Source organism: Silene latifolia, chromosome 1 (genome assembly GCF_048544455.1).
Source record: "Silene latifolia isolate original U9 population chromosome 1, ASM4854445v1, whole genome shotgun sequence".
NCBI lineage: Eukaryota > Viridiplantae > Streptophyta > Magnoliopsida > Caryophyllales > Caryophyllaceae > Silene > Silene latifolia.
The window spans coordinates 7,049,391-7,067,812 of NC_133526.1; the positions used below are offsets into that span (position 1 = coordinate 7,049,391).

General features: G+C 37.3%; 2 protein-coding genes across 7 annotated transcripts; both read left to right on the top strand.

Annotated features, from left to right (window-relative positions):
- The first annotated feature begins 1,700 nt into the window (after positions 1 to 1,700).
- On the top strand, positions 1,701 to 10,976 carry LOC141595579 (uncharacterized). Of its 6 annotated transcripts, none has more exons than XR_012522278.1 (5): positions 1,701 to 2,129; positions 5,154 to 6,055; positions 7,323 to 7,503; positions 9,527 to 10,062; positions 10,451 to 10,976. XR_012522278.1 is itself a non-coding variant. In XM_074415547.1 (3 exons), exons 1-3 carry the CDS (start codon positions 8,594 to 8,596, stop codon positions 10,536 to 10,538), a joined length of 801 nt encoding a protein of 266 aa, XP_074271648.1. In that variant the 5' UTR covers positions 8,354 to 8,593; the 3' UTR covers positions 10,539 to 10,976. The 6 variants fall into 6 exon arrangements, 1 of the variants encoding a protein (XP_074271648.1); XR_012522280.1 differs by having other exon boundaries at positions 7,410 to 7,503; XR_012522279.1 differs by having other exon boundaries at positions 5,154 to 6,026.
- A 2,960-nt stretch (positions 10,977 to 13,936) lies between these two features.
- Positions 13,937 to 17,652, top strand: LOC141595588 (uncharacterized). The gene is made up of 3 exons (XM_074415556.1): positions 13,937 to 14,715; positions 15,228 to 15,676; positions 16,765 to 17,652. Exons 1-3 carry the CDS (start codon positions 14,023 to 14,025, stop codon positions 17,531 to 17,533), a joined length of 1,911 nt encoding a protein of 636 aa, XP_074271657.1. The 5' UTR covers positions 13,937 to 14,022; the 3' UTR covers positions 17,534 to 17,652.
- Positions 17,653 to 18,422: the final 770 nt, after the last annotated feature.

The window sequence follows — 18,422 nt, forward strand, 5'->3', positions numbered from 1 at the left end:
ATCTAAATTTTTGCCATGTGGCATTGTCTACGTGGCTTTAATTGGTCATTTTAGGGTAGCCTTTTAATAATATTTATTAGATTCGTAAGATTTGGATCGGCTAATTATGAGTCGGATGGTTTTGGGCTAACTGGGGTCGACTTAACATTGGGTCAATTCTGGTTCGAGTTAGGTCTTGGTCAATCGAGTCAGATCAACCTGCGTTATAGGTCATACACCGGTAGAGTATTACGGGAAACTTTCGAATTTTGGTCAACCTTATTAGGCTAGATTAATTATGGAAGTGAGCACGCTGGGCGTTGCACTCCCTGGTACGACCCATGACCCATTTTAACACGACACAGTATTGACACGTCCCAACACGGTATGTCACGTCGTGGGCCGTGATCGGGTTGAAAATTGAGAAAAAAAGACCTTGCCTAGCCCAGGCACGGCACGAGCCATTTGGACCCGACACGTTTTGGCACCCTCAAAATACGAAGAAATAAGGCTAAAGCCCTGTTTGGTAAACAACATATTAGGCGAAATTAGTAGATTTCGACTTAAATAGTAGTTTGACCAATCAATCTACTAATTTCATGTATTTGGTTAATGACATATTCAGATAGCATATTGACCGGAATTTACTGATTTTGAATATGCTGCTATTAGCAGCATATTGTAATAGCATTGAGTTTATACATGAAAATAGTAGATTTGTCATACAATTTGCTAGTTACCAAACATGTTTTCTTAATGCTACTAATTTAATACGATGGTCAAACCTGCTACAAAAATTTGCCAACCGTAACGCTATCTGCTATCATAAATGTGCTTTTGCCGTTTGCCAAACAGGGCCTAAATTGGTGGATTAGCATGGGTATCCCCAAGCGCAGTACGACACGCTATGTGCCGTGCCTGGACCGCCATTTCCATATCACCGGCACGACATGCTACGAAGCCCACCTCCCCGTGTCTGGGCCATGCCATTTTCTTCTCCTAGCAGGCAGAAGAAACGGTCCAACACAACCCACTTCTATCTCTAGGCTAGATTTACTTTGCCAGGTCTAAATCAAACCACTTATCTTGATAAGCTATTCGCTCCGTTCAATATTAAAGATATCACAAAATCTCATTGAAGACGGCGATATCCGTCACAAGTTTGTGACGGATACCATTTTCTCTCACAAAATATCCATGAGAGGTGAGTGGGGAGCACATGGGGGGTGCCCCACCTTGTCCCCTCTCCCTTTTTGTGAGAGGTCTTCAGCTTGTGACGGGATTAGCCCGTCACAAGCAAGACGCTTTGGAAAGATATTAAGGTCGCGATTAATAATTGTCTATTTCTTTGAATAGAAATACCCAAAAAAAATAATTTGTTAACCTTTCGTCATCTCTTAGAAAGAACATTTAGGTATCAATAAACGTCTAAAATCCCTTAAACTACTCCAGTACTCCTACATTGCGATACAACACAAATTCTCATTGAAGACATGACATATCCGTCACAAGCTGAAGACGGATACCATTTTACCTCACAATGTAACCACTTTTTCTCTCTCTGCAACACTATTCATGTGGTCCCCTTTCTCCACTAACCCATTTTGTTACCATTTTATCTCACAAAATATCCGTCACAAATGATAACCCGTCACAAGGGAGACCAATTGGCGATACAATTCACATTCCACGTTGCTCACATATAAACACGTCGGTCCAAAACCCCTAATTTAATATTACTCCATCCAACTAATAAAGAATGCAAAAAAGCAACAACTACCTCGTCCCTTCATTCACATAAACACACCAAAAATACGCATCAAAACCTTATATTATACGAGTCCTATATATACACACAATTACACATTTACGACCCTTCTCAACTCAATGGTTCACACTTAAGAGAGCCAAACAAGAATTTTATTTGTGGGCGTAAACGTCTGTCTACCGTCAATAACAGTGAGTAATTCCGAGATAAACAGCTATACATGGAGGTAGAGCAATTAGACGCGGTATTAGTCCCGTTAGGACTACTAGTGTTTATAATTTACCATTGTTGGCTTGTCATCGCGGTCAAGCGAAATCCTAGACATACCGTCATCGGAATCAATGCCGAATCTCGTCATCAATGGGTCTTCTCTCTTATGGCCGTACGTCTTTCTCCCCTTTCTCTTTTCTCATTTTCCGTGTTTCCGAATTTATTAGTTAGTCTTGTATAAGACGGTTTTACAATTAGGAAGTCAGGCATTGCATTTTATTTTGTTGTTAATTACTCCGTTCCTCCGTTCCAATCACTTTGTTACTTCTCACTCAAGAATATAAATTGTAAATAAATGATTGTGACTGAGCGAATATGTACTTTTGATGATTGTGAAGTGAGAATTGTGCGGAATTATGGTATTATTCTGGTGTAAATTACTCCTTCCGTCCCAATCACTTTGTTAGTTCTCACAAGAGACTATAAACAGTAAATAAATGATTGAGACGGAACGAATATGTAATTCTGATGATTGTGAAGTGAGAATTGTGTGAGATTGTGATATTATAATATCGAGTTTGTTAGGTTTTGTCAAAGGTTAGGGATAAAGACAGCGTTGTCTAACATGTGGCTGGAGTTGATTCTTTTCGTACGCAATTGATGTTTTGACTTTTGACTTGACTAATTTACTCCACAAATTCTTGTTTAAGACCGTCTTAAGTTAAGATGACATTCACAAATGGTCTAAATAATGTTAAATTGAAAAAGGGAGTTGTGAGAAGTCTTAATTTAAGACCGTCCTAAGCAAGACCTACTGAATTTATTTGTTCTACGGAATTGCTAAATTTCGCAAAATATGTGAGGTGAATTTTGAAAAAAATGAGGTAGTTGATGCTCTATCTCTCAATTTATTACTGATAATAATAATAATCCCGTAGTCTATGCTCTCGGCATTTCGGGTTAGAGCGATGATGAAGATGTCGATAATATAGAAAACTAAATGTAGTGATTATTTCTGCTTTATCAGTTAGTGTTTTTTAGTTGTTTTTAATATCAATGCAATGGTGTATACTTTTTGGAAGCCAATTTTCAATAGTATTTTTATCCTCCTTTTATTCGTCTCATTTGGCGTCTAGCGTCAAATGTGTCTAATAATCCCAGCATGTTCATATTATAATCTAAATATATGTTGTAGGCATTATATATTTATATATTATGAATATAAACGATGTTAGAGTTACTAATTTTAGGCGGTAAAACAAGTTGCCTCGATATAAATCATAAATGAGAAGTCGTGGTATAATTTATGTATTACTCGTATATTTTATCACATTTTTAATTGGAACGTCAAGCGGGTGGAAGATTAGTATTTGTAACTTTGTTAATCATCTTTACATGTTTAATATAAAGGGAGCATTAAAGGAGGATTATGTGTGACACTTGGCTATGATTAATGGATTACTAGTCATGTTTTCACTATTTGGCGTGATGAAAAGCTTCGGAATCTTGATTAATAAATTCAACATACTTTGAGCTAGATACATTTCGGAGTTAAATATTCTTTGCTGAGATGTTTTTGGTGGAATCTTAATTTACATTATAATTTAGGGATGTATACGTCTGCTTTGCTCTTTGCTGAGATGTTTTTGGTGGAATGTTTAATTTACATTATAATTTAGGGATGTATACGTCTGCTTTGCCAGCTTTAATCTTTGCTATAAATTATTTCGTAAATTAATGTAGCTAAGAGAAGAGGATGTTGGTTGAAGTTCACATGATATAGCTCCTATACCATCTTCTAAGTTTAGGCGTTCCGTGATTGATTTCATAAAGCTTATTAGAGAACACCATGATGTTGCATACATATTCGGTTCTTGCCTTCTCCTTCTTGGTTACCATCAAAAGTGCTGAAAGAAAGAATACATACTTTTAAGGATTCCTGATTACGACAGTGTGCTTATCTGAAAAATACCGAGAAATTGATAGACAAAAGACAGAGGAAATACCGAATAATGCTGGGAAAGAGGGAGGAGAGGTAAAGAGGGAGGTTAATAGGCTGTCTTAGAAAGGTATTAAAGTCATAAAGTCATTTAACTGTATCTGTATTTGTTAAATTTCATCTTTTATCCAACTGATTGGAATCATACTTTGACGGAAAAGTATGGTCTGTAATCGAAAGAAATCGTATTGTGGAACATTCAAGCACAAATGCTAGGGATAGTGATCAGTAAAATTCAGAACATGATGCTATTGATCTTGATTTTCGACATACAACATACTTTGAGTTAGAAACCTTCAGAGAGATATTTCTCGAGCATGAAAAATGTACTGTTTCCTCTGGATCATTGGTAATGTACAGTGGCTTCATTGGCATTTACTTTTGTGTTTCGGTGTTGGTACTTTATCCTTCTATAGGAACTAGTGATAGAAGCACCTAGCAAGGTGCTTATATATTCCTTGTTTAGTGATGGATAAATTTGACCTTTGATTGAAATAGATTGGAATAATTTATCTTCTGTTCTTTTACTCTTTCAAATCTTAGTCATCTATTTTTTCTAGAAAACTTGTCATAAAAGCACTCAAAGCTAATTAGCTAAGTATTCACCTTTTTTTGGTAGATGATGGAGATAACTAGATAAGGGTGACAATCAAAAATTGCTGCCAAGGACTTAAATTCCGTAAGGGTTTCTAATCACTAGTTCATAATTGGTAAAACCAAATCCAATAATCTGTTACTCTGTTTGAAATACAAGTAGGAAGGCCAGAAGTATCATTATAATGCGTACTCAGTGCCTCTTTTACAATGTTATAGCACATACAAATTAACGTTTAGTAACTTTCTTGGTTCACTTGGAAAATAGTCGGAGGCTTGAATTGGAGGCCTTGTGCAATCTTGTCAAATGTGTATGTGCGTGGAGAAGTAGCCTTTTGATTTTGCAGCATAAGGGGTTCATTCTATCTTAAAAAAGAGAGCTTGGCTTAGTGGTGATAAACTGCAGCTAGCAGAGATTTTTATTTGTTATGTATGCTAAAAATCTGCAATGAAACTATTTGTAAAAAATAGCTGGTACTGCAAATTGAGAATGTGTGCTTTGTTGTATACAGTCGTTTCTAGTTTCTACCATGGCATAAAGCACATATATTTCGTGATATAGTTGCAAATCTAACCTCAGAAATTGTCTAATGATTTTTCCAGGATCCCCTTAAAAATGGAGTATTGGCAGTTCAAACGCTTCGCAATAACATGATGGCATCCACTCTTTTAGCAACGACAGCGATTACATTAAGCTCTCTAATAGGTGTTTTTGTGAGCAATACATCAAATGTTGACAATACATCGTCAAGGCTTGTCTACGGCAACAAAAGTCCGCTTATTGCATCAGTAAAGTATTTCACGCTCATCATCTGCTTCCTTATAGCCTTTCTCTGCAATGTACAATCTATTAGATACTATGCGCATGCAAGCTTCTTGCTTACCGTGCCTACATCACAATGTAATCGAGAAGCCATGGAGTATGCTGCTCGATGCTTGAACAGGGGAAGCTTGTTCTGGTCCTTTGGCTTGCGTGCCTTCTACTTATCTTTCCCTCTCTTTCTCTGGATCTTTGGGCCCATCCCCATGCTTGTTTGCTCCTGCGTATTGTCTGTTGTTTTTTATTTCTTGGATACCACAACCAGTTTTACGCGGCAACTTCATTCAGAGTCTTTAAAGGAGATCCCCAGCAATGGGCTTGAGTCCCCTCTGTCCGTCTGAATGACAATTTCTGATAAGTAGTTCGACCTCACTTGTATGATTGTATCTTCTATCTGTTACGTCTGTTTGCTTCATTATTTACTCGTAAATTATAGGTTATTTATTAAGTAAGGGCATCAACAATAGAGGTTTGCCAACAAAGGTTTGTGTACTTTTTAGAGGTTTGTTGACAAACCTCTCTATTGTTGGGAATGGGGTTTGAGGTTCATAGATGAGAATGGTTACATATTTGTATACAGGTTTGTGGGATGACATGGCAAGTGGTGGTCCCTAAAATGTACCCAACATATGAGAGAAAAAAAATGGATAATTGAAGTGAGTCCTATAACATGAACCTTGAAAAGGTTTGTCTATTGTTATGTATAGGTTTGTTATTGGAGATGTTTGTTAATTTTGTGGTGTGTTAAGTGACAAACCTCTTTAGAGGTTCATCTATTGTGGATGCCCTAAAAATTTCTTGCGTGTTAGGGAAATGTTTATGAAAAAGTTTAAAACAAACCTAAAATGACAATATCATTCATTCTCGACCGCATATTTGGCAATCACTTGTTTTTTTGTATATGGTTGGTTATCACCCCATTGTCTTTGTGTAGAAGGGAGCCATCTCTATGATTTTTTTTGTACTTGTTACCCCTTTGTGTCCCTTACTTGATATATACGGAGTATCCTACTTATAGAAAAAACAAGATTTAGACGTGACCACCGGTTAGTGGATCAAGACAGACTGATTAGAACCCATTATTTCTACTCTCTCCATCTAAAAAAAATAAAAATATGTGTGTAATATTTCCCTTGGAACTAAGCCTTTGACTTTATATTTTAAAAAAAAAAAATTACAACTCTGTATAAGATATGGAGTAAAGTAATTTATAGAGCTTATATCTTTAGAGTTGTGATGAAACATGCTCTCAGTTTCTATGGAGTATTTATTTTACCATATTCGTATATATTTTGAGAGATATCGAAGAGTAAAAGCATGTGTCTCAAACTGTGAGAATAACTTATATTTTAAATTGGAGGGCGTACAATAAAACAAGAATATAAGCCTCGTGGGAAATAATTTGATATCTTTTAAAATGACTTGAAGTGAAGAATATATAATTAAGTGGCATAGAATCTGCAGGAAATGAGTTCACGGGAGTATATGGTCCAGGATAGAGTATCAGACAAGCTTTGCTGATCTGTAGATATTTTACTCCCAAAGAAGTAGAGCAACTGGAATCTCTGGTGGATGCCTGCTTGAGTGCTCGTGTTCATAGATTAGAGCAAAGAATAAAATGCACTGTTTACAAAAATCTTGTTAAATTCTTGAGCTAGTATGAATTTTGAGAAATTTATACCGAGTTTTTGAGCTCCGAGACAGTTTTGAGCCTCTTTAAATTGTTTATGAACTCGTTTAGATTTTGTTTTAAGATGAAGTAGTTATTGAGTCTGGACCGGTTGTGTAATAATTTTCGCCGAGTATTTTCCCCCCTCGCCAAAAACAGTGAGTTTCTGCAATACGTGATATTATGGTATTCAGTATTGACCAATGCCAGGCCTGCTGGCCTTGCCTTCGTGATTCGGCATCAGGTCCTCATATTTCAATAATCTCTTCAACTGGTATAACAGTATCTTCAGGACCGAGGCTGTATTTACAGTTTTAGAACTATTAAATGAGTTAGTATCTTGAGCATGACGAGCTGGGATGCGAAGCAGGTACATGTAGATATCAGGTTGGGATCGATCAAGCGAGCTGCACTTACCATTTCCTGATTGATGCAATGATAGGTGCCCTCTACCATATTTGACGGTATACTCCCTGTTCCTGTTATATTTTTGGTGCATACTTTCGTCTTCCTGGTTTAGTTACGTTTTTCCTGCTTTTTTGCTAGTATCAATTATGTCTTAATGTGGTCATTTTGAATGCGCACTTACTTCTGATACAATCTTCTGATTCAATAGCGACTTTGCTAATTCAGAGTATAATTATGAAACCTAAATTTTCTGATACATGCTATTCTGTCTAACCGTTAATTCAAACTTGTAATTAGTAATTTGATTAGAAAATAGATGTGAATCTGACTTTTATTGTTATTATATGAATTATGATAGTTACTTGTATAGCATCTTTGCTGCTAATGAGCCTTCTTATTCACTGATAAATGTTGAATTTTTCAGCAGTCAGCCCATAAATAATTTTGTATTTTCTTGTAGCTTTTGTTTCTATATTATTATTTTTGGCTAGTTTTAACTTGTTTTAGCATTTAGTAGAGATATTTTATACAACCTTCTCACATCAGACAAAACAAAAGTGGAAAGGCATAAACTTTCAGCTTCAGGTTCACAGATGTGCTGCAGACAAAAATACAAAGAATCAAACTTAAGGAATGCAATAAACTAGTGGTTGAGAGTCTAGATCCTCTGTTCCATTTCCGTGCCACATCTTGTGTCCTACTACGTCATTTGATATATAAGCATTATTCATAAAAAAATATGTGTGAATCTCATAAGAGGATGATGTGTTAGAAGATAAAGGTGGTGAAACACAAGACAGGACATGAAAATGAGACAGAGAATCCGCTCGAAGTGGTTGAACGTATCACAAGGTGACACATAGTCTTATAAAAAAAGAACTAAAAAGCATGATAAAAAGTCCATGAATATTCTACTCTACCACACTTGTTATTTGTATTTCATTCTTGTCCATTATGATTGTAAAGAGCCAATCGCACACTATGTCCAAGTCCCAGAATATGTGGTCGAATCTGGCATATAAGCATGGCCATATTCATGCAACTGCACCATTTATTTATAAACTATGAACACCCAAAAGGGAGAAACAAAGAGGAAATCATTGATCTGTAGGGTTGGTTTTTGGGAACACAAATTTGGAGTTAAAAATGACATTTGAGGTCTTCAATCAGGAGTATTCGGACTACTTATTAGTTCCTTCAGGGTTGTTAGTGTTGGTAATGTACCATGTCTGGCTTCTGTGGACCATCATTCGGCATCCTACACGTACTGTTATTGGCCTTAACACTATGTGCAGGCGTCGATGGGTTTACCATATTATGAATGTTAGTCCATTCTTCTCCTCTTTTACTTGTTGTTTTTGGGTTTTTAGTAGCATCATAATGTCAATATTGATGGAGACGTGTTTTGAACCTTGTTCTTAAGTAGTAAGTACTACTCAAAAGAGAATTAGCTCCTCACTTCAATGTCGATATTTGAATATACTATCATAAATCTTTTCTGTCATCTTAACTTTAGAAAAGGATGGAATATAACATTTTATACGCATCTGTTCTGTCAATTTTTTTGTTCTGCTGCTGCTAGAATGCATACAGAATGATTGATGTTCAATTATGATTGATATCTTCATCGTTTTACTTTTAAGATTACCAGAACCCTTAACTCTTTGTAATCTGTTTGGCAGCCTTGATAATTCTCCTCCTGTTAATCTATGATGTATGCTGTCCACTACATTAACATAGACTGAAAGTTAAGGTCTCTGATATTGGATTCTCCTGCTTTCTTCTATTTTGGTTGTTGCTGGTTTACTGCCGTTGTCGTTCTGTTATGCTTTTTAATTGACCTGAAAAGGTTAATCATCCATGTTGATTTCTGCTTGACATGTTTGTTCTGTGATTATGCACAATCTTGCATGTTTTTCTAATATGAAGTGCAGTCTAAGATAGAATTTCTGATTCTTGCGTCCGAGTAAGACTGAGATGTTGAGAACTCTGTTCAATTTACGTGTCTAAAGGAGGTTTTTGCTTTGATCAACTGATTTCAATTAGAATCAAACTCTTAATTTGAGATCAATTTTGCAGGACCAACCAACTAACGGAATTCTGGGAGTTCAAACATTACGGAACAACTTAATGGCATCAACACTTTTGGCAACCATATCCATCACACTGAGTTCTCTAATTAGTGCAGTTATCAGCACTTTGAATAAACCTACTAATGTGTCAATTACAATTGATCATGTCAAGTACTTTTCAGTTTTGATATGCTTTCTTTCCGCATTTTTCTGCAATATGCAATGCGTCAGATACTTTGCCCACTCCAGTTTCTTACTCAATGTCCCAGCACCAGAGCAGCGGGACGAATTCATTGAATATGTTTCCCAAACTTTAAACCGGGGATGCCTTTTCTGGTCCCTTGGACTGAGAGCATTTTATTTCTCTTTCCCTCTCCTGCTTTGGATATTCGGCCCTCTTCCAATGTTTGCGTGTAGCTGCTTGATATCACTTTCGCTATATTCCTTGGATTCTGCGTGCTCGACGTCCTGGCATCTTCCCAATGGTCACAGGGATTGCAAGGAAACACACACTCATGATTACGGACTAAAAGCTGACTCAATGTAAGTACTATTAACCATCATACTCTTAAAATCCTTGTAACCAGTGTTACACTGTATATATGATCAATGTTTTTGCTGCAATAATTTTCTTCAGTTGGTCTTGCTTGTGACGGGAACTATCCGTCACAAGCTGAACACGGATAGTGCCCCCTCACAATAAGGCAAGTGGGAGGGCAAGTGAGGGGGAAATGGAGCACCCCATGGATAGTGTCACTTGCATATTGTGAGAGGGGCAGTATCCGTCTTCAGCTTGTGACGGATAGTGCCCGTCTTCAATGAGATTTTGTGAATTTTCTTTGGATTATACTCCGTAAGAGTTATTGTCTTAATTTGATGAGGTAGTATCTTTGTGTCGTCGTTTAGATGATGTAATTATCCATTTCTTCAGGGAAACAGCACCATCAGAGGATGACAACCTTTACTGCTCCCTCCTGAGAATCACCAAGCTGGGCTCTATAACTGATACTTCATGTTAACCAGGAAAGTAACAGTTTTTGATTGTAAAACTGTAGAAACCAGCTCTTTCAACATAACTTAAAAAGGCACTCTCAAGTGTCAACGACAATCAAGCGAAGATGATGATGTATTCGTCCCTCTTGTCTCTTTAGCCTTTGGGTAATTAGATGTATCTTTATGTATAAGCTCGATATTCTTGGCTAGCTCCTACATGTTACAAGGTAAATTCTCGGAGTACACGGTAATTTCTCTTTTACTGCTGTAATTTCGGTTGTTTTCTCTTCTTCACTGCGGCCCAGTGAAATAGGTTTATCAGGGGTATGTTTTTCGTCTATTTTGGCTCAAGAGCAGAGCAGTATACATTTGGGTTAGAATTAGACATCATATAGATATTACTATCAATTATCAATGTGCATTATGAATGAATAATCAATATTTTCAAAGTTGTTTTAGATGAAGATCTTTTGCATTAAAATGTTGCATATTTATACATGATAGGCTGCAAATCATGCATGCTTGATAATCTTGGCAAACGGGTTAACTGAGTCAGATTAAATCGGGTTTTCAAAGCTTCGGGTCATGTCTGGTCATTTGAAGGTTGGATCAGTTTTGGATGGGTTGTAATCAAGTTATGTGGGGTTAACGTTAGTATATAGGGTGGGTTGTTATCAAGTTATATGGGATTAACGTTTAGTATGCAATAGTAAAAGTTCGTGCTGGTTATCTGGGTCGTGTTAGTTTTACCAAGTATAACAAGTCACACACCTTTGTTTTAAGGGTTGACATGCTCGAAGTTTAAAAGGCATAAACTTAGGCCATTAAAAACCAATCCAGATCCTTTGTCCCATTATTGTGTCACATCTTGTGTCACATTGCCTTAATATGTTGACACCTCATCCTTAAATAATATCTACATATTTATTTTTAATATTTATTGCTGAGATAGGGGATCCGGACCAATTAAAAACCCTCTCATGAGATTATTATAAATCAATCAATTAATTAATACTATATATTAATTCCAGAAACCAAGGGATTTCAATGTAATTAAATAAATTTATGCAAATTAATTATACTATATAGTTTTAATCAATAGTACTGTACGATGGACCTGAACAAGGGATTTCAATGTAAATATTATATAATTTTGGTTGAAGTATAAGTTTAGAGAACACGAATATGGTAATTTTCCTTAAAATAAATATGCTCCACTTATGGTATTAATTAGTATAAAGATGTTGATTATTTTAGCATAAACAAATATAATATAAGTATATTATATTTTGGAAACTATTAAAAAGTAAATAAATCAAGCTAGATTTCCAAAAAATATAATATTTCATAATTATTTCAACTTAATTAATTTAATGCATATATGTAATATATTTATTTCGAGTAGTGAGAGTAATAAAAGTAACCTTAATTGGATAGAGTAATCACTCATTCGATACTTAAGAGTAAAAGTAATTCTGTTAGTAGTGAAAAAAATTGTAGTAATATTGGATATAGTAATATGATAGTAATCACTCATTTGAATAGTCAAAGTAACAATATTAGTAGCGAGCGGGAGTAGTGAAAATAACAGAAGTAACAACGGGAGTAGTGAAATTATCAATATTAATGTACAAGTAGTGAAAGTAACAATAATTAGGTAACAATAATTACGACGGGAGTAGTGAAAGTAAAAGTAATAATAACGAATGTAATAAAAGTAACAATTCTAAGAACAAAATGGAGTATATATGAAAAATTAGCTAAGCAATCGATTTAAGTAAAATATTAATAGCGGGAGTAGTGAATTTGTCTCATAATTTATTTCACTGTAATTTTAAGATATACTTTGCATCATAAAAAAATATATTAATGATATTTATGAGTTATGCAACTTTAAAATACTTTTAGTTAATTAAAAATATATTTTAATGCTAAATGCCGGTAATCCTGAAACCCATAGATATTTCACGCAAGTTTTGATCATTCGAGTATTGGCCATGTAGTCTTATGACTTTTGTTCGCTGACCAAGCGCCTTCTACAATCTACATTATGAACATTGGTGCATATGGCATACCTAGCAAAGGGAATGAGACTTGCTTTGATTATTCAAAATAAAAATACGGAATAATATTTTTTTTAATATGTGCCCTAAAAAATATTAAAAAGCACTTTAATAAAAGGATAATGCCGACTCTTGGAATAATCATTTTAATGGACCTTATATATTAGAGTATACGTAAAAGGGTAATATCGAGACTCTGTATCTAACCCGGTGGTGTGGTAGTAATCGAAAGTTAAACAGTGAACAGGTGTGGATGGGCTCACGTGGGCAAGTAGGGAAGCAAGTTAAAGTTGCTAATAATATAGACACATGAAAATCTACAAAGTCCCATAAGAACAGTTGTAAGATTAAATACATTCTGCCAATCATAATACAGCTAGCTACAAATCTTATTAATATTACAAAATACAAATACAAGTACTTGGCTTTAGATCTGGCATTGATTAGTGCGCTTTATGAGTAAGCCACCTGACCTTCCAAATCTAACATTCATTGGATTGCACTCAATTCATGCATTTCTTTAATCTTTTTTTTTTTTATTTTGCATTCTATGTACTACTATAACAAATCTCCATATCACGCTTCCCCTTGCTTTTCATCATATCATATATTTCTTGAAAACTATAATGTGGACATATATGTTTCGATAAACAGACCGTCTTACTTGTAACTGTCACAAGCTTATAACTTCTCACCGACGCCATAACTCCCCTCCCATTTACTCCTTGTGAGAGATCACGAGCTTATGACTGAATAATATCGCCACAAATGAGAATATGTGTTCGATAAATTAGTCACCACAAATTTTACAATCTGAGTGTACGTACTGTATATTTAGAGAAAACGATTATTAAAGTTGAATATCAATGGAATGAATAGTGCCTGCACGATTGCGTTATTTTGTTAAATTAATAACTAGAACATGTTATCAAAAATTGAAAATTTTAATTTCACACGATTATATTCTAGAAAGATTTACAATAAATTTGAGATTGATTGAAGATAATCAATAATGTATATGTTTGATGTTATTTAGAAAACAATTAAAGGAATTTAATACGGAGTACTATAATCAGTCTGGAGGAGTTGTTAGTTAAAACTTTTGAAAAAATTTCGAGTTTTTTATAATATCATTATCTTTCGTTCTTGATTTGTTCAAATCTTAACTCCGTCACTGAATATAATTTTCCGCACTAGATAAAGTTTTATCTTTCAATATCTCCAAACAACACTTTACACCATTAGTACTCCTCAAATACATAAAATCATATTTAAATACGTTTCTTCTTGATAATCAAATTATATAATCTTCAACTTGGAGCAAATATTATTCTCAAAGATAATATCATATATATCTCGATTTACATAGTACCACCTCAATAGATATTCTTGTAACTAATGTACATAAAAATTTAAATTTCATTAATCAAAACATTCAATTCAAAAAATGGACCTTCAGCCACCCCAATCGGCATCAGTAGTACAACCCGGATCAACCGACTCGTCCCCAAAATCAACGCACCACGGGGAATGGGACGAGCCACTCGCCCCACTCCCAGGTGCTAAACTGCGCCTAATGTGCAGTTACGGGGGACACATTATCCCCCGTCCACACGACAAAAGTCTATGCTACGTAGGCGGGGAAACCCGCATGGTAGTAGTAGAACGATCCTCATGTCTACAAGACCTTATTTCTCGTCTTTCGAAAACATTACTAGACGGAAGACAGTTCACCCTGAAATACCAACTCCCGAACGAGGAGTTGGACTCGCTAATATCAGTCGCGACAGATGAAGACCTTGAGAATATGGTTGAGGAACATGATCGCATCATGGCAATCGCTTCCTCGTTGAAACCGTCTTCAGGGAGACTAAGGCTGTTTCTGTTTTTTATTAAGCCTGAGACTTCTGTGACTATGGGAGCGTTGTTGGATGATGCTAAGTCCGAGACGTGGTTCGTGGATGCTTTAAATGGAGCGAATATGTTGCCTAGAGGTTTTTCTGATTCGGCCGCAATGGATGATTTGCTTAGCCTTGGTAGTGGTGTTACTGATTCGGGTTTGGGTTCGGGTCTGACTGCACAGGTTGCTGGTGCAGGCTCTGATGTTTCTGCTCAAACTGTTAAGATTAGCTCACCACAGGTAAATGGATGTTTACTGTTTTACTTTGTAAAACCGTTTTACAACGACTTTCTAATTGCTGAATTTCACAAATTCTCATTGAAGACGGACATATCGTTATAAGCTGAAGATGGGGTCAAGTAATACCCAAGTGGTTAGACATAACCACTTGGGTATTACTTGACCCGTCTTCAGCTTGTGACGGATATGCCCGTCTTCGATGAGACTTGCTGAATTTTTGAAAAAAACTGAAAAAGTCAAACTTTTGATCATAAAAAAAAAGTTGAAAATCAATTTAGGATAAAATAGGTGTTTTTTTTTTTTATTTTTTTTTTATTACCTTGAAAATAGGATACAAATGTCTTGGACTGGTTATTAGGTCGGTTACTTTATTGGTCTCACGAAAGCGGTGAGTTATGAGTATACTCAAATTAATTTAGAGCCGAAAAACCGGAAAAATTATCTTTCTTAGAAATGTTGAAAATTATGCAGATGTCAACCGTTGTTAACTTTGACCATTATTTTGTCGACAGGATATACATTTAATACAATCGATGATGCCAGACTCTCCAATGATCGAAACCAACACATCATCCTTCGACTCATCGACATCGTCCCCATCAATGGCACACCTTGCACCAATCCGGGTGCGAGCAGACGAACCCAGTGGCCTACCATTAGAAGACCAATTGTCAACTCAAATGAGACTAACTCCTCCACTTCCAACAACTATTTTAACACAAAATGCTGTTCCTGCTACACATTATGCTGTTGGAGGTGGTACCGAGATTAACTTCCAATCTCGTGTTGTATCGGATGAAGAGAAGTCTGACCATGGGGTCCATGCTGCTTCTAGAAAGCCGCCATTGCCGTTGTCTTTACAGCATGGACACCAGAGATTTGGTGCAGGTTTCAACTTGCCATCCCCTGATTCTAAGCATGCTGCTGGTTTTAGCCTGCCTTCCCCTGATTCTGTTAAAAGGTTCCGTCTTTCTTTCTTTTTTCTGCGTTTCGATGACTCAGTAAACTGACTACGCTTCCAGTAACATGACACTTTGTATTCCGCCATCTAATCCTTGATAACACTGACAGATAACATCTAAACGTCTCATAACGAAAATTGCATCAGAAACCACTATAGATGACTATTTACTACTTACTAGCAGCTTTTCAGCCGATTTTTCTGAAATTTCCCATTGTCCGGAATCAAGAATCAAACAGTATTGAGTCTTTAACTCCGTTGGTACAAGTAGAGCTGACCAACCGCATGGGCCAGCCCGATCATCCCACACGGCCCACCCGACCAGCCCGGCCCACTCCTTTACAAACGCCTGGCCCGGGTTCCATTTTCCCAACCCAGCCTGCTCTGACCCGTCTATTTTATGAAAAATAAAAAAAATTATGTTAGACCCACCTCTAGCCTGCCTCAGGCCCAGGCCCGGGTCAAGCATATCCCAGCCCGCCCCACTGGCATGGCCCGGGTCTGACCAGAAGAGCCCAACCTGGCCCGCTCTGGCCCGTCTAGTTTATGAAAAATAAAAAAAAAATTATGTTTGGCCTGCCTCTAGCCTGCCTCAGGCCCAGGCCCGGGTCAAGCATATCCCGGCCTGCCCCCACTGGCATGGCCCGGGTCTGACCAGAAGAGCCCAACCCGGCCCGCTCTGGCCCGTCTATTTTATGAAAAATAAAAAAAATTATGTTAGGCCGGCCTCTAGCCTGCCTCAGGCCCAGGCCCGGGTCAAGCATATCCCGGCCTGCCCCCACTGGCATGGCCCGGGTCTGACCAGAAGAGCCCAACCCGCTCCCTGGCCAGCCCGACCCGCCACTAGCCCGGCCCGCTCTGGCCCGTCTATTTTATGAAAAATAAAAAAATTTATGTTAGGCCTGCCTCAGGCCCAGGCCCGGGTCAAGCATATCCCGGCCTGCCCCCACTGGCATGGCCCGGGTCTGACCAGAAGAGCCCAACCCGCTCCCTGGCCAGCCCGACCCGCCACTAGCCCGGCCCAAGTACAGGTCTAGGTACAAGAAACTCGATTTATTTTTGTTAACATTCTAAATAATTGTTTGCAGTGATAGCAGTATAGCATCAGGAACCTCTTTCACAAAAGTACCGAACCAGCAAGAAGCGGATCAAGTAAACTTCGTCGAGAACCACCCACCAACCGCGACCACCCCCGACCAAAATCTTCTAGACGGTCATACTTACACACCTCCAAACCAAAACCAACTACAACCAATACAAGACGCGACCGCCTACATATATCCTCCTCCTGCACAACACCAGGACCAACCTCATCACCAACACCCGCACCAGCACCAGTACATTCAACCAAACATGCAGTATATACCGGCACACGTGCCACTACAATCATACTACCCTGCCTATCCGACCCCACAACAGTCACTGCCACCTCACCAAATTGATCAACATTCACAGTACCCACTATACATACTCCAAACACAGCCTTCTTATAACAATATTTCAGTCCCACCAGCTGAATCCACTGTGACTTCATCTGCTGCACAATCTCATCAGCCAGTGTACCAAACACGACCCGGGATGGCCCAACTTCCAACTAATTCAGCCCAGTATCATCAATATCTTGGGCCTTATAACCCGACTCCTGGTAGGCCTACTATGACAGGAAATCCTGTCCCTTACGGAAACTATGATTACAGTCACCAGCAACAATTGCAGCATCAAGTGTATTATACTGGTCAAGTTCCGGCTGGATCTCAGTACCAAAGTATAACTCCTGCTCAAGCTGCTATGATCGCTGAGGCGTCTATGCAGTCGCCTACTGCTGATAGCAGTAAGCAACCTCCAAGAACCTCATAACTACTACATATCACTATATTTTCATTTCTACTACTCGTATCTTAATTACATTTATCTGTTTAAATTTTCTATCTGATTGTAAAAGTATCGAAAATCCAAAAGAAGTCCTTTTATGTTTAGTACTCGTATTTGTTACGCAAACTTCCATTTTAATACAGTGGTCCACTTTATATTCGTACTTGCCAAACCCCATACAGAAAACTAAACTAAAGCAGCTTTAAAAAAGTGCAGGTAACATCTTCAACAACACTACACCGAAAGCTCCCTTATTTACAGATTACGAAACAACACAAGTATTTTAAGTTTAACCACTTTATTTTCCTAAGCGATTCACAAAACTTGATGAAACGAAAAGGGAGCGTAGACGTCTCCTCATCGTCTTATGATAAGGAGACGCGAAAGTGTGAGGAAACGGCGTTAGAATGTGGAATTAGTGCTTGCATTTTATGTATATCATGTCCACTATCAATTGCTTGGTGTTTTATTAGTTTGCCATGGAAACTTGGTCGTAAGTTGGGGAAACAAGCTTGTTGTTGCTGTATTAAAGGTCATCATCAGACAACTTTGCCTGATTATTCGTCTTTTTCGGATTTTGATTCGGAGAATGGAAGCCATAGATTAAGGTTTTCAAGCTCAAGGGACAACTATTCTGTGATTAGGAGGAGGTGACCCTAATCTTTTCTTTCTTGTATGTAACTATAGCAAATTAGCATAGATTATTTAGGGGTCGTTTGATTGCTCCGTAGAAAAGAAGAATCTTAGTTTAGGTGGCATGTTAGCTTACCTGTTTCTGTACGGTATCTTAGTCATTTATTTATCTTTTCGTTATAAAGTTACTTTTAATAATTAAGTTGATCGTTTACTGATATTGAAAACCACTTGTCATTCA

What these genes read in the sequence shown, in the direction of transcription:
- LOC141595579 (XM_074415547.1), top strand. Translation starts at nt 8,594, where the DNA reads ATGACATTTGAGGTCTTCAATCAGGAGTATTCGGACTACTTATTAGTT. An exon ending in GGGTTTACCATATTATGAAT is followed by an intron (nt 8,771 to 9,526) that starts GTTAGTCCATTC and finishes TCAATTTTGCAG; the next exon opens with GACCAACCAACTAACGGAAT. An exon ending in GGACTAAAAGCTGACTCAAT is followed by an intron (nt 10,063 to 10,450) that starts GTAAGTACTATT and finishes CCATTTCTTCAG; the next exon opens with GGAAACAGCACCATCAGAGG.
- LOC141595588 (XM_074415556.1), top strand. Translation starts at nt 14,023, where the DNA reads ATGGACCTTCAGCCACCCCAATCGGCATCAGTAGTACAACCCGGATCA. An exon ending in TTAAGATTAGCTCACCACAG is followed by an intron (nt 14,716 to 15,227) that starts GTAAATGGATGT and finishes TTTTGTCGACAG; the next exon opens with GATATACATTTAATACAATC. An exon ending in TCCCCTGATTCTGTTAAAAG is followed by an intron (nt 15,677 to 16,764) that starts GTTCCGTCTTTC and finishes AATTGTTTGCAG; the next exon opens with TGATAGCAGTATAGCATCAG.